Here is a 21,213-nt window from a genome sequence, read left to right on the forward strand (position 1 = left end):
GTTCCCACTGTCCAACATCACCATGCCTAGCAGAGGCAGCTGGCTGGAAGGAAAGTATTGTTACCTTTCGCCACATATAAGACAAATATTCTGCTGGCCAGAGATAACAAATAAAAATACCATGAGCAAAGAAAGCCACAGACAAGCAAAGACTAAAAACGACACTCTGCAAAGCCCGGAACAACAAAAGGCTGACAAAGATTCTTTATCCTAAACGAACCTTTGCAAATCAATCAGAAAGGGCAAGCTGCCCGCTAAGCCTGTGCAGGGCGCTGAGCTGACTGAAAGATGCTCGAGGATTTAAGAAATGTCCTGCCATCCGCGTGTGCCCGCCCGCCCCGCCAGGCCCGGTGAGGGGCACACCGGGAGCGCACGGAGCAGGCTCTCTGCAGGAGGTGGGCTGCGCATCCCGCCAGCCCCAGGGGGCAAGTGGGAAACAGCTAAGAGCAACTTCTGCACCCGCCCTTCACCCCGTCAGTCTCACCCCTTCGTCCGTCTGTGGACTCAAAGAGGCTCCTTGCGGTGCTTCTTGCCATAGAAAAACCAGGGTGCTGGTTCCGTCTGTCCACACAGTGGAATAGTATTTTGCAGTTTAAAAGAATGTGCTAGTAAAGATTTACAGTCTGTGTTACATTTTTTAGGAAAGCAATTAGCCGCGGGGGGAAATGTCTGCTTCCATTTGAGAAACAAAACATCAATATGTATCCACCAGCGGCCATATGCTGGGCGTGGAGGGTATTTCTGGAAAGCAGGAGCTGTGTTCCTTCCCCAGCAGCAGGAGGGGAGGAGAGAGGATGAAGGGGTGGCTTTTCCTTATATATTTTTTATGTTATTTGAATCTCATACCATGTGAAAGGATTATTTTTAATGTGAAAGCATAAAAATTAAATTAAAAAAGAGACGAGCAATCGATCCTTCTGTGGCAACAATGAGATTTTGCTCTGTGCCACAGTGACCTGCTTCTCCCTGGTGGGCAGGGGACGGCAGTGACAGGCAGAGGGAATCGCTCTGGAGTAGGAAATAAAAGGAGATTTATCCCCCGAGTCAGACTGGTAGGGGGCAGAAGATTTAGGCAGCTGGTCCCGGGGAGGGAGGGAGTTACCCCCTTAAAACTATGCCTTGGCGGGCCCTCCCTGATGGCGCACTAAGAAGCTTAAGCCACTTCCGCATGAGTTCGATCCCCGCCTGCCCCGGAGGTGACCACAGGGCGCGGCAGACCTCTCCTGACCCGCCCGCTGCTCCCCTCAGCAGTGAACTTCCTCGATCTGCCTGTTCTGCTCCCCACTCTGTCTCTGGGGAAGCCTCTCACCCTCCGCATCTCTGGCCTGTACCCCAGTTCTGTATGAATAAATAAATAAATCTTAAAAAAAATTAACAAACAAACAAAAAACTATGCCTTGGGCCGTGACCTCCTCAGCCCTCTCCTGGGGTCACTAAGTGCGTAGACATGGACGCAGCTACGCAGGCTCACAGGTGCAAACTGTTGTGCACCGAGGAGCCAGGGCTCAGGCTTGTCAGGGAGGGAGCGGGAGATGGAAACTGAGAACACAGCAAAGCTGCAGTGGGCCTGCCCCAGAGGCAGGCAAGGCCAAGCTCCTATGAAGTATTCTTAGTTACGCTCTTTCTGAGGAAGGTGGCTCAGGTATGGGTCCAGGTGGCTACTTCTGGTGCTGCAGACGAGTCCTCGCCTCATCCAGACCCTCAAGAGCTGGGAAACATGGCGATTGTTGGAGCTGTTGCTGCTTGTCTGCCCCAAGGGGCCTGCACTCAAGGTTCCCAGGGGAGCAGGCCCTAGGAGTGTGCCCCTAAGACTGGGGGCGTGGTTTGCTATGATGCCCCAGAAGAGCTGAATACACACACACAATCCCAAAGGGGACACACAGAGGACTCACAGGCACATAACAAAATGCTCATCATCACTGACCAAGGAAAGGCAAGTCAAAGCCACCATGAGACACCTCCTCACACCTTGACAACGGTCCGTGTCAAAAAGATCAAGTGGTGGAGGGAAGGAGCCCTGTGCGCCCAGTCCCACGTACACAGTATGGAGGTTTCTCGAAATATTAAAATAGATCCAGCAATCCCACCCCTAGGTATCTAGCCAAGGACTATAAAAACACTAATTTGAGGGCCTCCCTGGTGGCGCAGCAGGTAAGCACACAGCACTGCAAGCTGCCACTGCCGCTTCACTGTGAGTTCGATCCCCGCGCCGGAGGTGACCCACAGGGCACAGCAGACCTCTCCTCCTGGCCTGCCCGCTGCTCCCCTCAGCAGTGGACTTCGTCCATCTGCCTGTTCTGCTCCCCACTCTGTCTCTGGGGAGTCCTCTCACCGCCCCTGCACCTCTGGCTGGGGATCGAACTTGCACTGAGGTGGACGCTGCCAGCTTGCAGTGCTGCGTCCTAACCCATTGCGCCACCAGGGTGGGCCCTATGTATATTGTTTATCGCAGGATAGATTTTTGAAAACAAAGTGCAAAAGAGTAGAATCAGAACAACTCCAGGGTCTCCCGCTTGGAAAGACCACCCCCTTCCGGTGGACAGAACCCTGAGGGTGATAGCGCCGCCTGCTGGTCACTGTCCATGGTGCGATGACGTCTCCTACAAGCTCTGCCCTGTGAGATGAAGTCTTGTGCAAGCTCTACCCTCAAATCACTTCAAAGTCACAAAAGGGCCTTGTGGGCTGCAGGGGAGAAGTGGGATGAGGAAAGTTGGTAGGCAAAGTGTGTTTTCCCTTTATTCCCCTTCAAAGGAGCTTCACCTGGGTTTTCCCTCTGCGGAAGGGACTCAGTGTTCTCCTCTTTTGCTTTCTTGTCAAAGGGTAATTTTTCTCTCCATCCGTCCAACCACAGTCCCTCGTTCTTCGTTCAGGGGAGACACACAAGGGCTCCCTCCCTCCCCACAGCGCTCTTCCCAGAATAGGCCTCGCGCTATTGATCACGGGAAGGAGAAGACCTTTGTCTTTGGGTATCAGGTTATGCTCAAGCCTCGCTCTTCAGCCACAGGTCTGTGGGGAAGGGTGGGGCCGTGGCGGGGTGGCTGGGAGGGCGGCCTGGCCACTCACCAAGCAGCCCGGGGCAGCTGCTCAGGGTTGGACGAGATGGAATCTTGCTCTGACCTTAGTCTCGGCTGCTGCCCTCAGGCGGGTGAAGAACTGGCCGCCTGGCTGGGTTCTGACCTGCCCTTTGGCCTGTGAGACCAGCCCACCCCGGCTGGCTCCCTTGGGAGCTGGAAGGCAGCACCCTGCTTGGAGAGGGGTGGGAGGAGCTGATCTGGCGCCTGGAGACTCCTCAGGACGCCTTTCCGCACCTGCCGCCCAGGGGCTCTTTACCTGGAACCTTCCCTGGGACCCTGCGTCTGTCTGGGTTTTGCTCAGTTTGGGGGCCGGGGTGAAATCCCATGCTGTTGAGGGGGTAGAGCAGCAGGCCCTGGAGGCCATTTGGCAGGGGTGGGAAGTGTGTGGTCACTCACTCACACTCGCCCGAGAGTACAGCCGTCAGAACGCCATCCACCTAGCGGCTGAGGCGTTAAATCGGGTGGTGGGAGGAGAAGGTTCTGATACCTTCCGCGGACCCTTGCTGCAACCCACCGGGGCAGACCAGAGAGACTTCTGAGCCGTCCCGCGGTGGGGTTTAGAACATGCTCTAATCTCACTGGATTGTCCACTTCTTTCAGGTAGTTTTTGACGAGGTTGAACACTAACACCCGTGACAGGCCGTTGGCTTTTGTGGTCATGCAGTTTGATAGCTGTGTCCTCGCCCACAGATTAAAAAGCATGAGTGGTCCCGCATTCCCGTTTGGCTTTTGTGATTTAATTTCTCTGAGAAATAGAGGCAATGCATATTTTTTCCCCTTTCGGAGTAATTTCCAAGGAGCCGCTTATGGGATTTGGACTGTGTTTAAAGCTTGTTTGTTTAAAGTAGACAGAGAGCAGTGTAATTCCGTTCCTCATGCCAGCCGTGATCCCCACACTCATCTGTTATGAAAATGTCCCATTTTAGTAGAAAAATCTGCAAAATGAAGGAGTTGCAGGGGTCAGTGAGCTTGGCTACACATATTACATTCTTCTAGGTCTGGGGGATTTAAGGGGTCTAGGAGGTCCGTCCCCCTCTCTGAAACACTGAGTTCACAGCGGTCAGGGCCTTGGGGGTCACTTTCAGTCCATTTCAAAGGACTGTGCGTCTCTCGCACTTTGATGTTCTCCAAGATGTGGATTTCTGTAGCAGTTCACAAGTACCCCGTGATATGACAAGAAATCATCGATTTAGCCCAAGTTCCTAAAATCACTTCCCGCAAAGAAGTAGTTATTTAACTTTAGCATGAGGCACTATTTATAATAGGGAAGATGTGGAAGCAGCCCAAATGCCCAAAAACAGATGACTGGATCAAGAAGATGTGGTACATAGATGCAATGGAATATTACTCAGCCACCAAAAAGGATAAACCCATGCCTTTTGCAGCAACATGGATGGAGCTGAAAGGGACCATGCTTCGTGAAATAAGCCAGAAAGAAAAGAAAAACACCAGATGGTTTCGCTCATAGCAGGAGCGTAAGGGATCAGAAAACAAAACAAATTGTAATAAAGTAAAAATGAAAATCAACGGACAACTATAAACCAGAGACATGCTACGGGGGTGGAGAGAGAACAGGATCAAAACTGGGGCGGGAAGAGCTCACGGGATTGTGGTGATGGCATGGAGTGAGCTGGTGGTGGGAAGTCCAGGGGGTTATAGCCGAGATGAGAAAATGCACAAAATGAAGAAGGAGGGAATATATATATATATATATATATATATATAAAACAATATAAAATAAAATAAAGTTGGCAGGAAAAGGCTGGGTTAGAGTTGCTAAGTTTCCCTGTCCCTTAGATGCCAGGAAGCTCCTCACGCCAGCCCCTAACTGTCTGGCCAACAGCCACATTGAAATTCATCCCTGAGCAACCCTGTGAGGCCACCCTTTGCCGGCTTATGCCCTATCTCGCTCCCCGGTTTTCATGGAAATTAATGGGGAGACAGAAATACTTTCTATTTCAACAGCAGGAAATTGAGACTATTAATCCAACGTGGAGATCTAACTTCTAAACCTTTGAAGTGTCGTAACTTTTCCTTCTGGAATAGATGTGTGAGGCACGGAGAGTTCCTGAAAGAAAGAAGCAGTGTTTAGGCAGGGTGAGCCAGCAGCAGCTGAAAGCTCGACACACTTCGCCTGTGGTGGGGCGGTACCTCAGCGTCCCCCCACGAGGAGGGGCCTGAGCTGGAGAGGGAAGGAGCCAGCCATCTGGGGAGACCTCGGAAGTTGCCGCCAGTGTGCAAATGGCCAGCTTCCCCTGCGGGGAGCGGGTCAGAGGGGCTGGGACTTGCCCTGAGCCCCTCAGGCCCTCCGGAGTAGGCCGGGCGTGGGGGCCAGGGGGTGATGGAACACAGGTGATGATTCCCGATGAGCTGCATGCGATTTTGAAAGCTTCACCACCTATGGACGAGCTGGACCGAGTCCCGGCCAGGTCACCCGCGGGCGCTACTGTCCTGAAGCATTTATCATGTTATTCTGGCCTGAGGTCCCGTGAGGAGAGAGCCAGAGACACGAGAGCTGGCCTGTGGCCGTGGTGAGCGTCCACCCGCCCCGGGGGGCTGGGTAGAAGCCGGACAGCTGCACCAGCAGCCCTTGCCGGAGGGTGAGGCCTTCCTGTGCCTTCCTGGCCCTGGAGGAAGACGCCTGTGCTGCTGGCTCTTCAAGCAGGTTCCTAAGAAAGTCGGGGTGTGGGCAGCAGGTCTTTGGCCCACAGGTTCTCTCAGGACGGACCGGCCCCAGCCTCACTCTGTGTGGGTGTTGGCAGTCGGCATTTCTGAGGGGAAAGCTGGGAGCTTGGAGCACAGAAGTGCTTTATGCCCAGAGGCTAACAGGAGGCAGGAAGTCCAGAGCGCCAGGAAAACCGCCCTGAAACAAAATTGCTCATATTCTTGCATTTCCCCCTTCCAAACACCAAATTAATAACAGTGCTGTTTACTGACCGACTCTGCTTTGGAGCAGAAGCTCAAATTCTGCTGTTTCTCAAAGGTCAGGACCTCGGCTCCCCATTCTCTTCACATCCTGGGGGTGCAGAATGGAACTGCAAACACGTTCCTGGGCTCGGCTGCTGCCCTCTGGGGGTGGGGGTGGCTGCCCCCCCTGAAGTGCCAGCCTGGAGCGGGACGGGACGGCTCTGTCCCGTCACCCACCTCCCTGCTGAAACATTCCCCTGGGGACATTTTCTCATTTTGTAACTCAATTTTATGTCAGTCTCAGCTGTCTAGAACAGGGGAGAGTTACATGGTTTTGACATGTTAAAACGGCTAAAAAAACCCCAAAGAACAATAATATTTTATGACATCTGAAGACATGTGCTCATCGGTGAGCACTATGGAACACGGCCTCCATTCTTTCGGAGCTGACTGCCTGGGGCTGCGTTTGCGCTGTGGGGACAGAGCAGGGCGGTTGCCAGGAGGCCTCACAAAGTCTAACATCTTCACACCTGTCCCTTTACAGACAGTCCTTCAAACCCCTGCCCTCAAATTCCTTATGGGGGAGGCAGTATGGTGGTTCTTACTGATTTTGGCAATGTCAAGTGCATGGAAGGTTCTGGAAAATCTTTGCTGGTGGACTGAGTCCACCTCAGCTTCAGATGCCTTCACAAATCTGGTGGATGCTGACATACCCTCAGCTGGCATCACTGCCTCAGGGCGGGTGACTCTGCGGGAGTCCCCTCCTGCTGGACCAGAGACTTAGGCAAAGGGGCAGAGTGCACTGGACATTGACTCAGGCTCTGGGAGCCAGCCCTGCACCAGGCCCCTCTCAGAAGGGGCATTGGTGCCCTGCACATGGCAGAGCCTTCTGTGTGTCTAAGGTGGAATTCTGGGATGTTTTACCTTTTGGATTTCTGCTTTAAACCACCTCTATTTATATTGGATGGGATTTATAAAGGTGGGTGGGTATGGGAGGGAAAGGATCCTGTGGAGTAAACAGGCTCTTTTATAAAGTGTGTCTTTAACTTTCAAATTAAATGACTCAATGTCTTCCATGGGGATCTTCCTTGCTCACTCTTCTTGGAGTTGAGGTAAAACAAAATGCTACAGAGGGTCTCAGACACGTTCAGGATGAGCAGCTTTTGCTTTTCAAAAAGTCACTTATCAATAAGACAGAAGAGGAAGGAGTTAAGGAAAAAATACCATGCACACACATAATTTAATACTTATGAGTAAAATTAACAAGGGAGGTGAACAAAATAATAAAACATTGTTAAAGGAAGTAGAAGATGCAAAGAAATGGAGCAATAGTTCCTGTTTATGGGTTAGAATTATACAGATTCAGTGAAATCCTTCTCAAGTCTCAATGGAATTCTCTGCAGAAATAGAACAAACATTACTGAAATTTACATGGTGCCACAAAAGATCCCAGATAGCCAAAGTTATTCTGACCAAAGGGGGGGGGGAGATGTGGTATTACACGTCCGGATTTCAAACGATACCATGAAGCTATAATAATTTAAACAGCATGGTATTGGAACAAAAATAAACACACAGGCCAATTGAGTGGAACGGAGTGTCCAGAAATTAGCCCACGTCTGCATGGATAGTTAGTATACAAAAAGGGAAGCGACATTATACCTTGGAGCAAATAAAACCTCTTCCATAAATGGTGTTGGGAAAACTGGATAACTACATGGAAAAGAATCAAGCTAGATCAAAAGCTCACATCATACACAAAAATCAACTTGACATGAAAAAAGACTTGTATGTAGACCCAAGACCATAAATACATCAAAGAAAACGTAGGCAAACACTTCATAATGTAAGTTTCAGCGATATCTTCACTGATGGTGGATTCATCTCCAGTACCAAGGAAAACAAACAAACCAAAAAATCTACAGAATAAAACCAGAATATAAACAATTACGACTATATCAAACCAAAAAGCTTCTAAATAGCAAAATAAACCATAACCAAGATAAAAAGACACCCACTTGCATGAGAAAAAATTTCACGTACCATATCTCTGACAAAGGACTGAATGAAGATGTACAAAAAACTCACATGTTCAACAAAAAGAAAACAAACAAAAGAGACACTTCTTTAAGAAGAAGTCGCACCGATGACCAACAGGCACGTGACAAATGTCCTCATTCATTGTCAGGAAATGCAAACCCATACCACGATATACCACTTTATCCTGTGAGACTGGCCCATATTGAAAGACCAAAAAAATAAAACCAAAAACCAAGCAAACAAAAACCAAGTGCTGGCAAGGATATGAGAAGAAGGAGCTCTTGCACACTGTGCTGGGGATGCAAAACATCCAGCCCTGGTGGAAACAGTGGGAGGTTTCTCAAAATATTGAAAATGGCTCTTTGTGCGACTCAGCAATCCCACTGCTGGGCACCTACCCAAGGGACACAAACACACTGACCGAAAGGCAGATCGCAGCCCACGCTCAGCCCAGCGCTACTCACCACAGCCAGCCACGGAAGCCCCTGCCGGGCGCGTCAAGAAGACGAGGGATGCCCACCATGGAATACTAGCCAGGGGCCAGCAAAGGGAAACTCACGCCATGTGAGGGCACGTGAGGGCAGCTGGAGGGACAGCGCTGAGCAGGAGAGGCCGGGGGAAGACAAACACTGGTCACTGAAGGCCGAGCTGCAGTGGGGTAAAGCCAAACTAAGCAAGCGGCCTTGTGAGCAGAATAGAGGCCTGAGGCACCCCTGGGGGAGGAGGGGCGGGGACTGTGGGGTGCAGGAGGGATGCTGCGTGGTGGGAGCACTGGAGGCGAGGAAGCTGCTGGGCTTCCAAACAGTGACGGCAAGCAACGCTGCCTGAACACAGCACGTGAAATAGCCCCCCGAAGTCATTTACGTCTTCACCCCTTTTATTGGGCCCCGACCAGGAGCCAGATGGTGCCAGTGGTTGGGGGTAGGAAGCAAAATGACCTCATGACCTCGTGACCTCAAAATTGTAGAATTTGCTGGGGGTGCCCCCATGGACAAGCACCACAATGCAAGGTGACTCAGAAAAGATGGGGGACCAAGAGCGAGGGCCCCAGAGTTTGCCAAGCCTCCAGGTTGGTTCCTGGGGGGCGGTGCCGTGGGGAGTGGGTGCTGGTGCAGGAGTGGGAGATTGAATGGAGGAGATTTTCCGTGGCGATGTTAGATTGGCGCACCCTGCAGGTCAGAGGCAAACAACCCAACATGGGTTCAGAAACACGTGCTAGTCACCTCTGGGGCCGGGCAGGGCACTGGACGCTGGCATGAGAGTGACATGAAAGGGGACCGTCTGGTCATCGTTGTCCAGGATAGGTTTGAGCTGTGGCGTGAGGACATGGGATTTGGTGGCTACAAAACTTATTCTGACGGTTCTGAGGGCGGCGTTTGCAGAAAAGTTGGGCAAGCTGGTGTGGACACGTCTCTGGTGTGTGTGAGTTGTGTGGGAGGGTGGGGATTGATGGTGGCAGGCACCAGTGCCCGGGGAAGATGCCGGAGCAGAGAGGACGCGGGGATGCTCCCGTTAGGGCCGCGCAGGTGCGGTGCCGGCGGCTCCGGCGTCGGGACCGGCCGCTGTAGTTATTGCATGAGCGTCCCAGCAGGTGGCGGTAGAGTGTCTCGAGGGGCGCCTGGTCCTCTTGTGCACTGAAGGCCCCGGGTAGCATCCCAGGATGCCAGGGAGGAGCAACGCTGCAGGGCCCGAGGGAGAGAGCGGCACGGAATGACAGCTGGGTCCCGAGCAGGCGCGGTGGGAGCCCACCCCCAGGTTTTAAGCTTGGGTATAGGTGCCCTGACTTGCATTTTGTGAAGAGCCCGAGAGGGGACAGCCCTGGCTGCCGTGTGCCAAGAGCACCTCTGCAGGCGGTCCGACGCGGGGCCTTGCGTGAACACCCTTGCCCCGACAGGTCGGCGGCTCGCCCTGCTTGGCGGCTGCAGACACGGGCCCACTTTGAAGTCAGAGGGGAACAGGGCCGCGGGGCCTCTGGAGTCTCGTTTGGGCTCAGGCCCTGCTCATCTGAGACTGGCCGGGCCCTGAGCTCGTGCTCGGGGAGAGGACAGGGCCCGAGAGACACTGGACGTCACATGCAAACGAGATGGTTATAAGCCAGTGCTGGCTGAAATCAGGAGAAAGGAGAACAGGACTGGAGGAAGCAGGCTCTGGGCCCCGGGGGTGGAGGGGATTTCTGTTCTGATTCTCCGGATATAGACGTGCTGAGAAGGCATAAAACGAAAGTTTACTGAGCAGATGCACGATTTGAATCTTCTAATTTGGCTCCTTCACTACAGAAAAACCATCATCATCACCACCATCCAACTGCAGAGAGGGTCTTGGGCACCCGACGGGAAATGAGCGCCCGGCAGGGTTTCCTCAGGCGGCCGAGCCTTCCTCTGAGTGAGGGTTTCCGGCAGAGACTGCAGGGTTACAGTGGATTCTTCCCTTTCCATGTTAAATTTGTTCCCCTCCCCTAAGAATTTGTGAGCTGGCTGCTGGGCTGCACTCTGGGTTTACGGACGTGGCACCAGGCCACGCTGCTGGCACTGGCCAGAAGCCTCCACCGCATGGTCAACATGGAGTGGGGTGGAAGCAGAGCGCGTGAGGCAGTGGGTGCCCTTTGCCCAGCCTCAGTGCCAGCCGTTAGGCGACAGCCTGCCTCTGCCTGCCTCCCGCAGGCGGTCGGGCGGGCCAGGGCCACAGAGGGGCTATCCCCGGCCGTGCCCGTCCAGGTACTAGGACCTTGACCTTACAGCCACACCTGTCCGCTCGCCCTTGTGGACGATGACCCTGTGCAGATGGCCCTGGGGGGAGTGGGCGGCGCTGAGTGTGGACCCTGGTGTTCCCACACCCCCAGCGGGGTGTCCTTGAGCAAGCTGGTTTCTCCCCACCCCCTGCTCCAGAGTCCGCTCCTCTTTGACATATGGGGTCGGTTCCTCCCCTCAGACTTTTTTTTTTTTTTTAATTGCTTTAGATGATTTTTTACTGAGTTTTATTTACATACAACGAACGGCACACTTTTAAAATTTTAATATAATAGGTTAATGTAAAATCATTTTGTTGTCATCCCTGTGGGCTTCCCATCACCAAGTCACCCGTGTGCATCACCATAGTCCAGAGCACTTCCCCTGAACTGCATATTTTTTTTTTATTAAAAAGTTTATTTTTACATCATTTTGCACATTTTTTTTTTCATCTCGATTGTAATCCCCACGGGTTTCCCATCACCAAATCACCCCTGTGCCACCACCATAGTCCCGTGCATTTCCCTCCCTCAGACTTTTTAGGATTGAAGATAATCTCATCAAGTCGTTGGCCACGAAGAGGCACCGGAAGAAAGACGGGAAGGACAGTACGGCCTACAGGATCACAGCTTCGCCCTGCACTCGCCGCCACTCTGTGCTGCAGGCCTGGGGTGGCAGCGGCCCTAGCTCAGGGCCCTTCTCGTGGCCACAGTACGTTTCTGTTTTTCAGGAGGCAGAATGGGAAAAGAGGCTTGGCGATGCTGGCGAATGGGCCACCCCCGATGGCAGACACCGGCAGGGATGAATTTGAAGCCAGCTCTTCGGACCTCAAAGCCTTAGCCACTGAGAAAGAGTTTAGAGGTGGGGAAATTCTGCCGAGAAGCCGCTGCGCACAGCCTCCACGGCAAGCCTGGTGCAGGACAGACAGCCAGCCTGTCCAAACCCTAGAGCCACATTTTGTTTCAGGCGAGAGAGCCTAGGCCTTGCTGTGGCAACAACCCAAGTTTCCGCGGCTTTAGGTCATCGCTCCATCATGCTGCCTGTCCCAAGTGGCCTGGGAAGAGATTCCTCAGCCGTGAAGGGTCTGGCATAACAGAAGTTCCCTCGTGACGTGCTTCGACGGCCTCTGTTGAAACGGGAAGGGACAGTCTCCTGCTTTTAGTCTCCACGAGAGTGGCCCACACGGCTGACCCTTCTGCTGCTGACCGAGGGGCTGTGCTCGCCGGGAGCAGGTGGCGTGTCTGGGAGATGGAGCCTACAGCGCCGTGTGGTCGGTGCGAGCACTTCCTGGCGCCCGGGCTCCCTTGTCCTGACCCCTCTTGCCTGGGAGCAGAGCCGAGCAGCTGCCATGGCGACCTCACAAAGGCGGACGTTGTTGCTCCCCGTCTCTTTACAGACAGCCCCCCAAGCCCCCACCTTCAAGTGTGGGCTCCTTATGGGCAGTGTGGTGGGCGACACTCATGCCCACTGCACATGACCACCCTAGCGCCAACGCTTTTCAGGGAGCCCACTGGTTTCTGAGCCACTTGGGTGCCCACGGTAGACTCTATAGCTCTGTCTTGATTTATTCAAGTCCTTTTAAGGAATTCTATCTCTCCATCCCATGGACATCAGGCACTGCCAGATGACTTCTGTGACTTAATAAATGAGGAGCAGAACCGAGGCACCTGCCAGTTTTTCCTCCCCAACGCGAGGATGGCATGTCCTTCATAGGGCTGCTCCCTGCCTGCGCCTGCAGCAAGCGGGACATGAACAGAGTCGCAGAGAAGCACAATGCAAGCGGGAGATTGACACTTGTGTGGAAACCTTTAGCGTTCCTTGTTACTGCGGCAGAACTCAGCTCGAGCAGACCATGTGTACATTCAGCGTTCTTAGTGCCCAGAGAACAATGGAATCGACTACTGCCTATTGACGTTCACAGTTCACTTTGTTGAAGCATCGCTACAGTTTAAAGCTGGACTCCCTATAAGGACTTATCTTCTGCGTAAATATTATTTAGTTGAATTAACAGCACAAAAATGCATTCTCCAAATGGGGACGTCAACATTCCCCAGAGATCTTATGAAAAACTAGGAGGACAATTTGGAACACGGAACCATTGTTTTTAAAGGCAGACTGGCGGTCTTGTCTTCTTAAGCAGTAGCCTTGGAAGACCTGAGAACAATCTATATTCATGGCCACTTTGGGCAGACACTGTGATGATGAGATGTTACTATCTATAGGAATGCAGTCTTTTCTGAGTCCAGCGATCCTCATTAATTCAGATTCCATTGATTTGGAATTTGAGGTGGGTGGCTGGGGCTGAGGCTGGTCCCACGTTGTGAGTATACACCGTGGGCACCATTCTGACTGCAGCGGGCTCCTCAGGGGAGTCGCCTGCCTTCCTGTCTGGGCAGGTGCAGGCTTCCTGGAAACAGCAGAGCCTCTTGCTGGGACTGGCATGCCCTGCTCCCCTGCCATTCCATCCTGGCCAAGCTTGGCTCGTTCCTGTGTGGTTTCTGGGGGAAAATGACCTGCATCTGACAAGTTGAGAGGTCACCAGGAGGTAGGTACCATGTTTCCAATTTAGAGTGGAAGTATCTGAATCCCAGAGAATTTAGGGGAGTCAGGGACTGGAGCAAATCTGGTGTGAAGGCAAGTAGGCTCGTGCTGTTCATGACAGAGCAGCATGGATTAGCTGAATTGTGGCCGAGGGACGTTACTTTAGAGCGTACTAACTCATGAATATAACAAACGAGACTTGTAAGTGGACCGGTATAGGACAGTGGTGCCAGGGCATGCTTGGCTGGGGAAGAAGCACCCCCAGCTGTTTGTGTATTTAGCAGAAGCCTGTGTGTGTGTGAATAATTTACATGGTTTTCCCAGTGATCCTCTGTGGTCATCAACAGCAGGAGGTGGAACAATTTTGTGGACAGCACGCTGACAGCACTCATATTTCTGAACACCCTGGGAAATAATCAGCTCCGTTTAGTTAAGGACACGCTAGTGACAGGCTTCGTGCTACCTGACACTCCTCCCTCAAGGCAGAGGCGGCCACGTTCGCCACTACACCGCACATGCGCTCTCTCGCCCATCCGGGCTTTCTTCCCAACGTGACTGTTGACTTTATGTTCGGTCAGAGTCCACGTTTCGATGCCGGTTCAAGTTTTCCTTGGGTTTGAAATCTAAACGGCATCCACTGTGTGACCATGACTGATTCCTAGGCAACATCTATCTGAGTAGATCCTGATGGCGCATTTGGGGCAGGAAGAATCACGGCTTTTCCAGGAACAGTGTTTAAATGAAAATTTTTATAATTGTCCAGTATTTTGGTCTTTTCAACTCTTAACAATATATGGCAACTTCGTGTTCTGCTTTCTAAATGATGGAGAAATTTTAACAAAGTCAGAATGTTTCTCAGAGGTATAATATTTTTCCTTTCAGAGAAGTGGCAGAAATGTATAGAACTCTATTTGGTATAACTTCCACCCCCAGACTGGGAATATGGTAAACCAGAACACAGTGCCCAAACTGTGAAGGTCATAGACGTTTGCCACACACGGGGAGCAGTTATTCTCAGTTTCTGTCCAGCCTATGATACCGCCAGGAGATATTATGTGGAGGCAGACATTTTAGAGGGAAGTCCTAAATAAATACCTTGAAGCTAATGTTCAAAGAAGGAAGGATAGTTGGAATTCTTGATGTTGATGGATGGTATAAGTAGGAAAAAAATTCAACTGTCTTTGAATCTTTTCATTACTCTTTATAGATCACTTGCCAGGAGATTTTTAGCTAAGTCCTTAGCATTTCAGTTCTCATCAATTAACTCTTTTCCCAAGCTATGGGGGGGGGCAGTTTATAGCTCTTGAGGGAAAAATAGCAAATCCTGACATAATGGCTTGCTAATAGAGGGATTAGTGGTAATTTATCAAAAGGAGAAAATAAGAGTCAAAGCATGTAATAGCTGTGAAACATCATTATTAGAAATAGCTCAGGAGGGCTCTGAAGTGAACCCTCAACAACCTTATCTGAGAAATGCCAGTTTCAAATCCTGTGATCTCATATTGTCTCCGATTATAGCAAAGTGGTATTTTCATTACAGCAAAGAAAAACGGCACTTGGAAATCAGATATGACGGACCATCGTCTTCTGGGTATTTTTGTAGACAACGACGCTCACCTAATTTCAATTTCAGAACTGTTTTGTAGCACATCTCCTTTTAATATACATTTGTTAAAACTTTGTGTGACTGCATTAAAAACACATCGATAGCATAGGAGAACAATAGCAAAACCTTACAGAAAAAGAGGAATTAATAGTGAGAGAAAAGAGAAGAAAGCCTGTTTTCACATGAAGTACCAGCTGTCTTTGAGGGGCACATTGGTATATAGAATCTTCATGAACCAACAGAACTCTGAGGCCAAGAGCACTGGTCATCATCACCTTGGGCTCCAAGTCCCTGCTCTCCCAGGGGCTATTTGATAGCCAAGTCATGAGGCTTGAGTGGCCTCCATGTCCACATCTATAACATAAGAGTGTGGGGGTTCCTTCCATGTGATATAACAGATGAGACTCTCCGTGAGTGTTGGTCAAGCCCCGTAACCCAGCTTTCCCGTGGGGAAGGAAGGTTGGTTTTCACCCACTTCCGGCTTCCTCATGTATTTCTGGGTGTATATGCTTCCAGTAACCCACAAACAGTGACATTTGGACTCTATGAAAAGAGTTATCTAGTAAATTCTTGCTCCATGGCTACTTTTCATTAGTAAGTTCTTGCTACATTGCTACTTTTCATTTCCTCAGTAGTATTTAAATCTTGATTTCTCTGAGGAAAATTAAGCAGAGAGAACAAAAAGATCAGAGATGGAAAGAGGATGGATAGAGGAAGAGGTCTAGAAGAGACTGCAGCCAACCAATGTATTAATTTCTTTGGGATCCCAGTTCAAATCGGCATCTTGTAAAACAAGAGAACAAAGACAAAAAAAAAAAAAAAGACGCTTACTGTAAGGGATAATCGCAAGTGAACACGCTGTAGATATTTGCTCTTAAGAAACGATCCATTACCCGGGTGCCATAATGCTACAGCTATGTTTTAAAACAGGTCACTCCCCTTCAGAGACACACACAGAAGTGCTTGTTGCTACAATGATATGATGGGGGGTTAGTGATGGAGTAGGGGGACAGAGCCTGACCTGCCATCTATGTTTGACGGCTTCCCTAATAAAAAGTGTGATGAAAAGCGTGCTGAGGACTCATCCTAATGAAGCCTCTTGCTCAGGCGCTGGAAGGGGCTCCTGTCACAGGCGCCTCGTGATGGGGGTAAATATGGCCGCTCACCCACCCGAAAGGCGCCCTGGCAGCGGGCCAGCCCCGCGTGGCTGCCTGCAGGCCAAGCGGCCCTCCATAAATAACAGTCTAGATGAATGCTCTACTATTTTAACGCACATTTGTGCAGCTGCTGAGCATGTTTGTTTACGTAGCAATGATCTCTTTTGTAAACATCACTATCTCAGAATTGGCCATGTGTCAGGAACACAAAGGGCCCCTTTAAAAATATATTTGCAGGATGAGACACGGCCAATTCCCAGATGTCTGGGTGGCTGGTGTCACAATTTTCTTCTTCGTCGTCGTCTTCTTCTTCTTTTTTAAAGGGTTTGATTCATTTTCAAAAATAGAATCACATGACTGGGAAGTTCTGGAGAGGTCACCACACACAGCCCTCTGACTCTGGGCCGAAGCAGACCACAGCTGCCCGCCAGGGAGGTGGGCTCGTCCTTGTGGGTGGGAGCCTGCCTGTGGGAGGTCAGCGAATTCATGGCATGAGCGGCTGGGGCCAGGGCTTGCACACAGTGGTGATGGCAAGGCTGGCTCTCTGCCTTGAAGGCGCAGCTTTTGTTTTCCAGAGTGAGCCTGACTTGGAAAAGCTGGGCTCGCTGCAGCGTGACTGCTATCAGACAGCCGCAGCCTCGTGCTGACCTGAGACCAGCACACCAGGACCCTGGGCCCACTGGGGTAGCTCTGATGCCAGAAAATGCCCTGGCAGGGGACGGTCACTAGGTGCCCAGCACTGAGATGCCAGGAAGTACAGGCTGCAGTGTGGGCCTCAGCCTCGGGAGACCAAAACTGAGATTGCAGTGATATAAGGTCAACGCAGACATATTTGAAGGAAGAAATGAGTAAAGTAGAGTCTGTTGTGGGTCAGTTAGCTGTGTTCCTGACTCCGGCTTACCCATTTGCCCTCCAGTAAATAATCTGAGCTCGAGGTTTTGCTTGCCTGTGTGTGCATTTATCTGTTCCTGCTGCTTTGAGTCACTGAAGCCCTCCTTCCCTCAAGGGCCTATTTAATGTCCATAAATCCCAACTGCGCTTTTTATTCTCACAGAAAAAGCTTCCTGCTGGAGCTTAAGAGATAAGATGTACAGGAGGTACTGCCCTGTAGGAATGCCATCTGGATAGGATCAAGCTTCTAGACAAGCTCAGAACTTTCTAGAATACTTCTCCTTCCACTTTCCAGGAAATAGAAACTGCTCTTCTTTTCTTCTTCTTCTTCTTCTTCTTCTTCTTCTTCTTCTTTTTTTTCTTATTAAAGGGAGATTAATAGTAGTTGCCTGTTCCAGGAACAGGGGTGAGAGTTTTATTCTTTTTGCTGGCAGCTACCCAGTTTTCTCCAGGACAGTGCAGAGAGGCCCCTGGGTGCATCACTATTAATCACAGAAAATGCCGCTCCTCCCTTTGCAAAGCCTCCCTCCTTACAAGCCGTCATCAGAAAGACAGAGTCTACCCCAGGGAGGGTTCCCCGACACCACAAAGACAGGCTGCCAACTGCCATTCTTTGGTGTCAGGATTGGGCAGCAGGAACAGAAGCTTAGCCCGGGCAATCTGAAGCGCAGGTGACCACCGGGTACCAAAGGGTACACCCCGGTGGCTTTGGAGCGCAGAGACAACAGAGCAGACTTGCCTAGGCTCCACCCGAGTCTTACTGCTCCACCCGAGTCTTACTGCGAGAGGGCGGAGCGAGACGCTTAACACAGAGACCAGCTCTTGTCGTCCACGTGCCGTCTCCGGCGCTCGTCACTAGGGGGCTCCAGAGCCCCTGTGCTCAGCCCAGGTGGGCGAAGTTCTGGGCTGCGGAAGGTGCGAACTCCCTGTTTGAATCATTCCCTCCCCGGTGCCCACTACCCCCCCACCCCCAGCTCCTGCCTCCCGGGCACACCCACAAGCCAGACACAAAACAGAAGCCCTGTTCCCATGCACAGCACCTATTCACCACGTCACAGTAATCATCCTGTTACTCCTACAAGCTCTATTTTTGGACTCAGTTCATGAAACAGAGACCTTCGCATCGCTGAGCGGCCGGCAAAGCCCTTCTCTCACAGTTCCCCTGTTCGCGCGCTTAAATCCCACTGCAGCGCCAGAAGAGAAATGGACTGGAGGTTGGGGCAGGCAGAGACAGGCAGTGACCGCCTTCCGTTTGCCAATGCACGCGTCAGGGCTGATGAAGAGCCTGGGGCAGGCCTGGGGCCCCGGCCTGCATTTCAGGCCCCGTCAAGACCTCCAAGCTCAGGAGGGCCGACAGCCTCCCTGGGAGGGGCCCCAGGCCAATAGACAACACAGAACAGCAGTGAAGGAACCCGCCCCCAGGGCTCTAGTTCACACCTTTCCTGTTTACTACCATCAGTCAGAGTGTCTGGCCCCAGGCTGTGGGAGTTTCAGGTAAATATGGGTCAGATCTGCTTTGCTGTTGGGATGTGTAACTCCCGGAATGGCCAGATACAAGGGAAACTCAAGAAAGACCTCATTTTCTGTATTTTGAGAAGAGATCTTCCTCCCCAAGACACCGATGATTAGTTGTGGACAGCAGAGGGTCAGGGGCTTGTGATGAATGGAGCCTGTGCATTTCCCCTCTCCTGCGGGAAGCTACCAGCTGGGCCTGCAGCAGGCAGCCCAAGGGGGTGCGCCAGGGAGAACGTGCAGGAGCCCCCAGGGGCGCCTGTGACAGAAAAGGAAGCCAATGCCATGGGCCTTGTCAGTGTCCCCAAAGAAGGGGTAAAACTGCATTTTTAGTGAAGCCGTTTGTCAGGGTTCCCCTAAAAAGCTTCCCTTCTTCCTCCGGGCTGGACGATAAGTGACCTCAAGGAGTTAGATGAACCCAGGCTTTAAAATCACTTACATGTTTCTTTAGAGACAGATCAAATTTCAAGTAAATACTTGGAAATTTCAAATCTTCTAAGTGGGAGTTTGAAAAAAATTTGCTTGCTAGTTAATTTCCCAAAGGGCTTTTGAAGAGCTGTGTGGTTAGACTTACGGGCAAGGTACTTAGACTGACAGGACACACAGACCAACTACTTCATCCAGCAAGAGGCAGATGTCGCAGTGACTGCCACATCCAGCACCCACGTCCCAGGTGGGAACAGCCTTACCTGTAGCTTCCACCATCCCTTCCAGGATCACCACAATCTCCAGTTCCTCTTTGGGCAGCTGGGCTTTGGAGATCTCCCAGAAAGGGCTCTGTTGGTTAATCTCATGGCTGATGATGAGCGGTGACACCAGAAACAGACGGTCGTCCCCGGTGTAATAGCCCACGTTGATATCTGTCTGGTTCAAAGGGATGAACTCCCCCTCTGAAGTCTGTTTGGATTTGATCAGCTTGGCTCTGATAGACGCCTCCACGATGTGGGAGTTCCTTAGGTCCCCTACGCGGAACATCAGACACAGTTTCCCGTCCCGCATGGAGATCACTGCGTGCGTGGAAAAGACCAGGGTCTCTGCCCTCTTCTTGGGCTGCGATATTTTTACAAACATGCATCCCACCATGAACGCATTGACAATGGAACCCAACACAGACTGGATTAAGAGGAGAATAATTCCTTCGGGGCACTTGTCCGTGATGACCCGGTAGCCGTAACCGATGGTGGTTTCTGTCTCTATGGAGAATAGAAAAGCGGAGACAAACCCGTTGAGGTTGGTGACGCAGGGCGTCCATGAGGGGTCCTCTATGTGGTCCATGTCTCCTCGGATGTATGCAATCAACCACCAGATCATCCCAAAAAAGAGCCACGTCACCGTGTAAACCATGACGAAAATCAGCAGGTTGAACCGCCACTTGAGGTCCACGAGGGTGGTGAAGATGTCGGTCAGGTAGCGGTAGGTCTCCCTCACGTTGCCATGGTGCACGTTGCACTTGCCGTCTTTCCGCACGTACCTCTGCATTTTCCTTTTGGTCCGGTCTCGGCTGATGTGTCTGGGCAGGTCATCCCGCGCCTGCTTAGGCAACTTTGGCTGGTGAATGGCCACAGGACTCTCCACATCTTGATCCATGGAGTCGCCCTCCAGGACATTAGCTGGTGGTTTAGAAAAAAGAAAAGAGAGACAGAATGAAATGCTGGCTCTCTGGGCAATGGAAACCACTCTACTTAGGGAACATGGTGGTGAAACCAAAGGGCATTTGTGTAGCGTGACCGTAGATGAGCCACTTCGCCTGGTGCCATCTGGATAGGCCGCGAGCTGACTGGCTCCTCTGTGCTGTGCCATTTCCTTTTTCATTGGGTCAGAGCGCACTGATGTGAAACTGTCTCCCTGCCAGCAGGTGCTGGGTTAGCAATGCCAGCTAGTCATCTCCCCACCCTGTCTCTGGGTTAAGACAACTTTGGGTGTCTTGAACACTGTTGGTGTAAATCGGTGCAGTCACTATGGAGAAAAATATGTATAAATTAGCATTAGAAGTATTGTAGGATCCAGCTATTCCATTTCTGGGTATTTATCTAAAGAACATGAAAACACTCACTTGAAAAATATGCACCCCAATACACACAATAGCCTAGGTACGGAAATGACCTCAATGCCCAATGATTGATGACGGGGTAAAGAAGGTGTGGTATGCCCCCCAAAAGACAAAACCTTGCCCTTTGCAGCAACTTGGATGGACCCAGTGGGGACCATGCTAAGTGAAATAAGTTGGGTGGAGAGAGACAAACACTATGGTTTCCCTTATACATGTGCCATATAAAGAAACAGAGAAAAAGAACAAAATGAAAACAAACCCTTATGCTCTGACAACAAAATGGTAGTTACCAAATGAAGCAGGGAGGAGGCGGCGGAAAAGCTAAAGGGTGTGTGTTATTTGGAGGGAATTAGAGACTGGACTCTCGGTGGTGATCGGAACGCGGCATATACAGATATTAAAATGTAAAGCTGACCACTGAGGAAAACTTAAACAAAAAGCCATGTTGACCGCCCAAGTTTGGAAAGGCGTTAACTTTTAAATAAAGGTCATTTCTTATGTTGCGAAAGAGGATACCTTCGGGTTTCGTCTTGGCTGTAAGCAGTGGTGGGCTTTTGGACATGCTGCCTGTTCGGGACCGAGCTGTGGCCCCCCAATTCATATGTTGAAGCCCTCACCCCAAGGTGAATGGTCTGGAGATGGGCCTTGAAGGATGCAGTAAGGTTAAATGAGGTCAAGAGCCCTCACCGAGTAGAGCCGGTGTCCCGAT

The 21,213-nt window shown here is 51.1% G+C and overlaps 1 protein-coding gene across 1 annotated transcript in view; it reads right to left on the reverse strand.

Moving 5' to 3' along the window:
* Nucleotides 1-20,058, reverse strand: part of KCNJ6 (potassium channel, inwardly rectifying subfamily J, member 6) — a 33,235-nt gene extending 13,177 nt beyond the window's left edge. The window contains exon 1 of the mRNA XM_004675370.1: nt 19,144-20,058. Coding sequence (XP_004675427.1) covers nt 19,144-20,041 — 898 coding nt within the window. The 5' untranslated portion in view covers nt 20,042-20,058. The remainder of the gene's footprint in view (nt 1-19,143) is intronic.
* Nucleotides 20,059-21,213: the final 1,155 nt, after the last annotated feature.

This window comes from Condylura cristata, unplaced genomic scaffold (assembly GCF_000260355.1).
Source record: "Condylura cristata isolate star-nosed mole 26May11 unplaced genomic scaffold, ConCri1.0 scaffold00003, whole genome shotgun sequence".
In the NCBI taxonomy this organism is placed as follows: domain Eukaryota; kingdom Metazoa; phylum Chordata; class Mammalia; order Eulipotyphla; family Talpidae; genus Condylura; species Condylura cristata.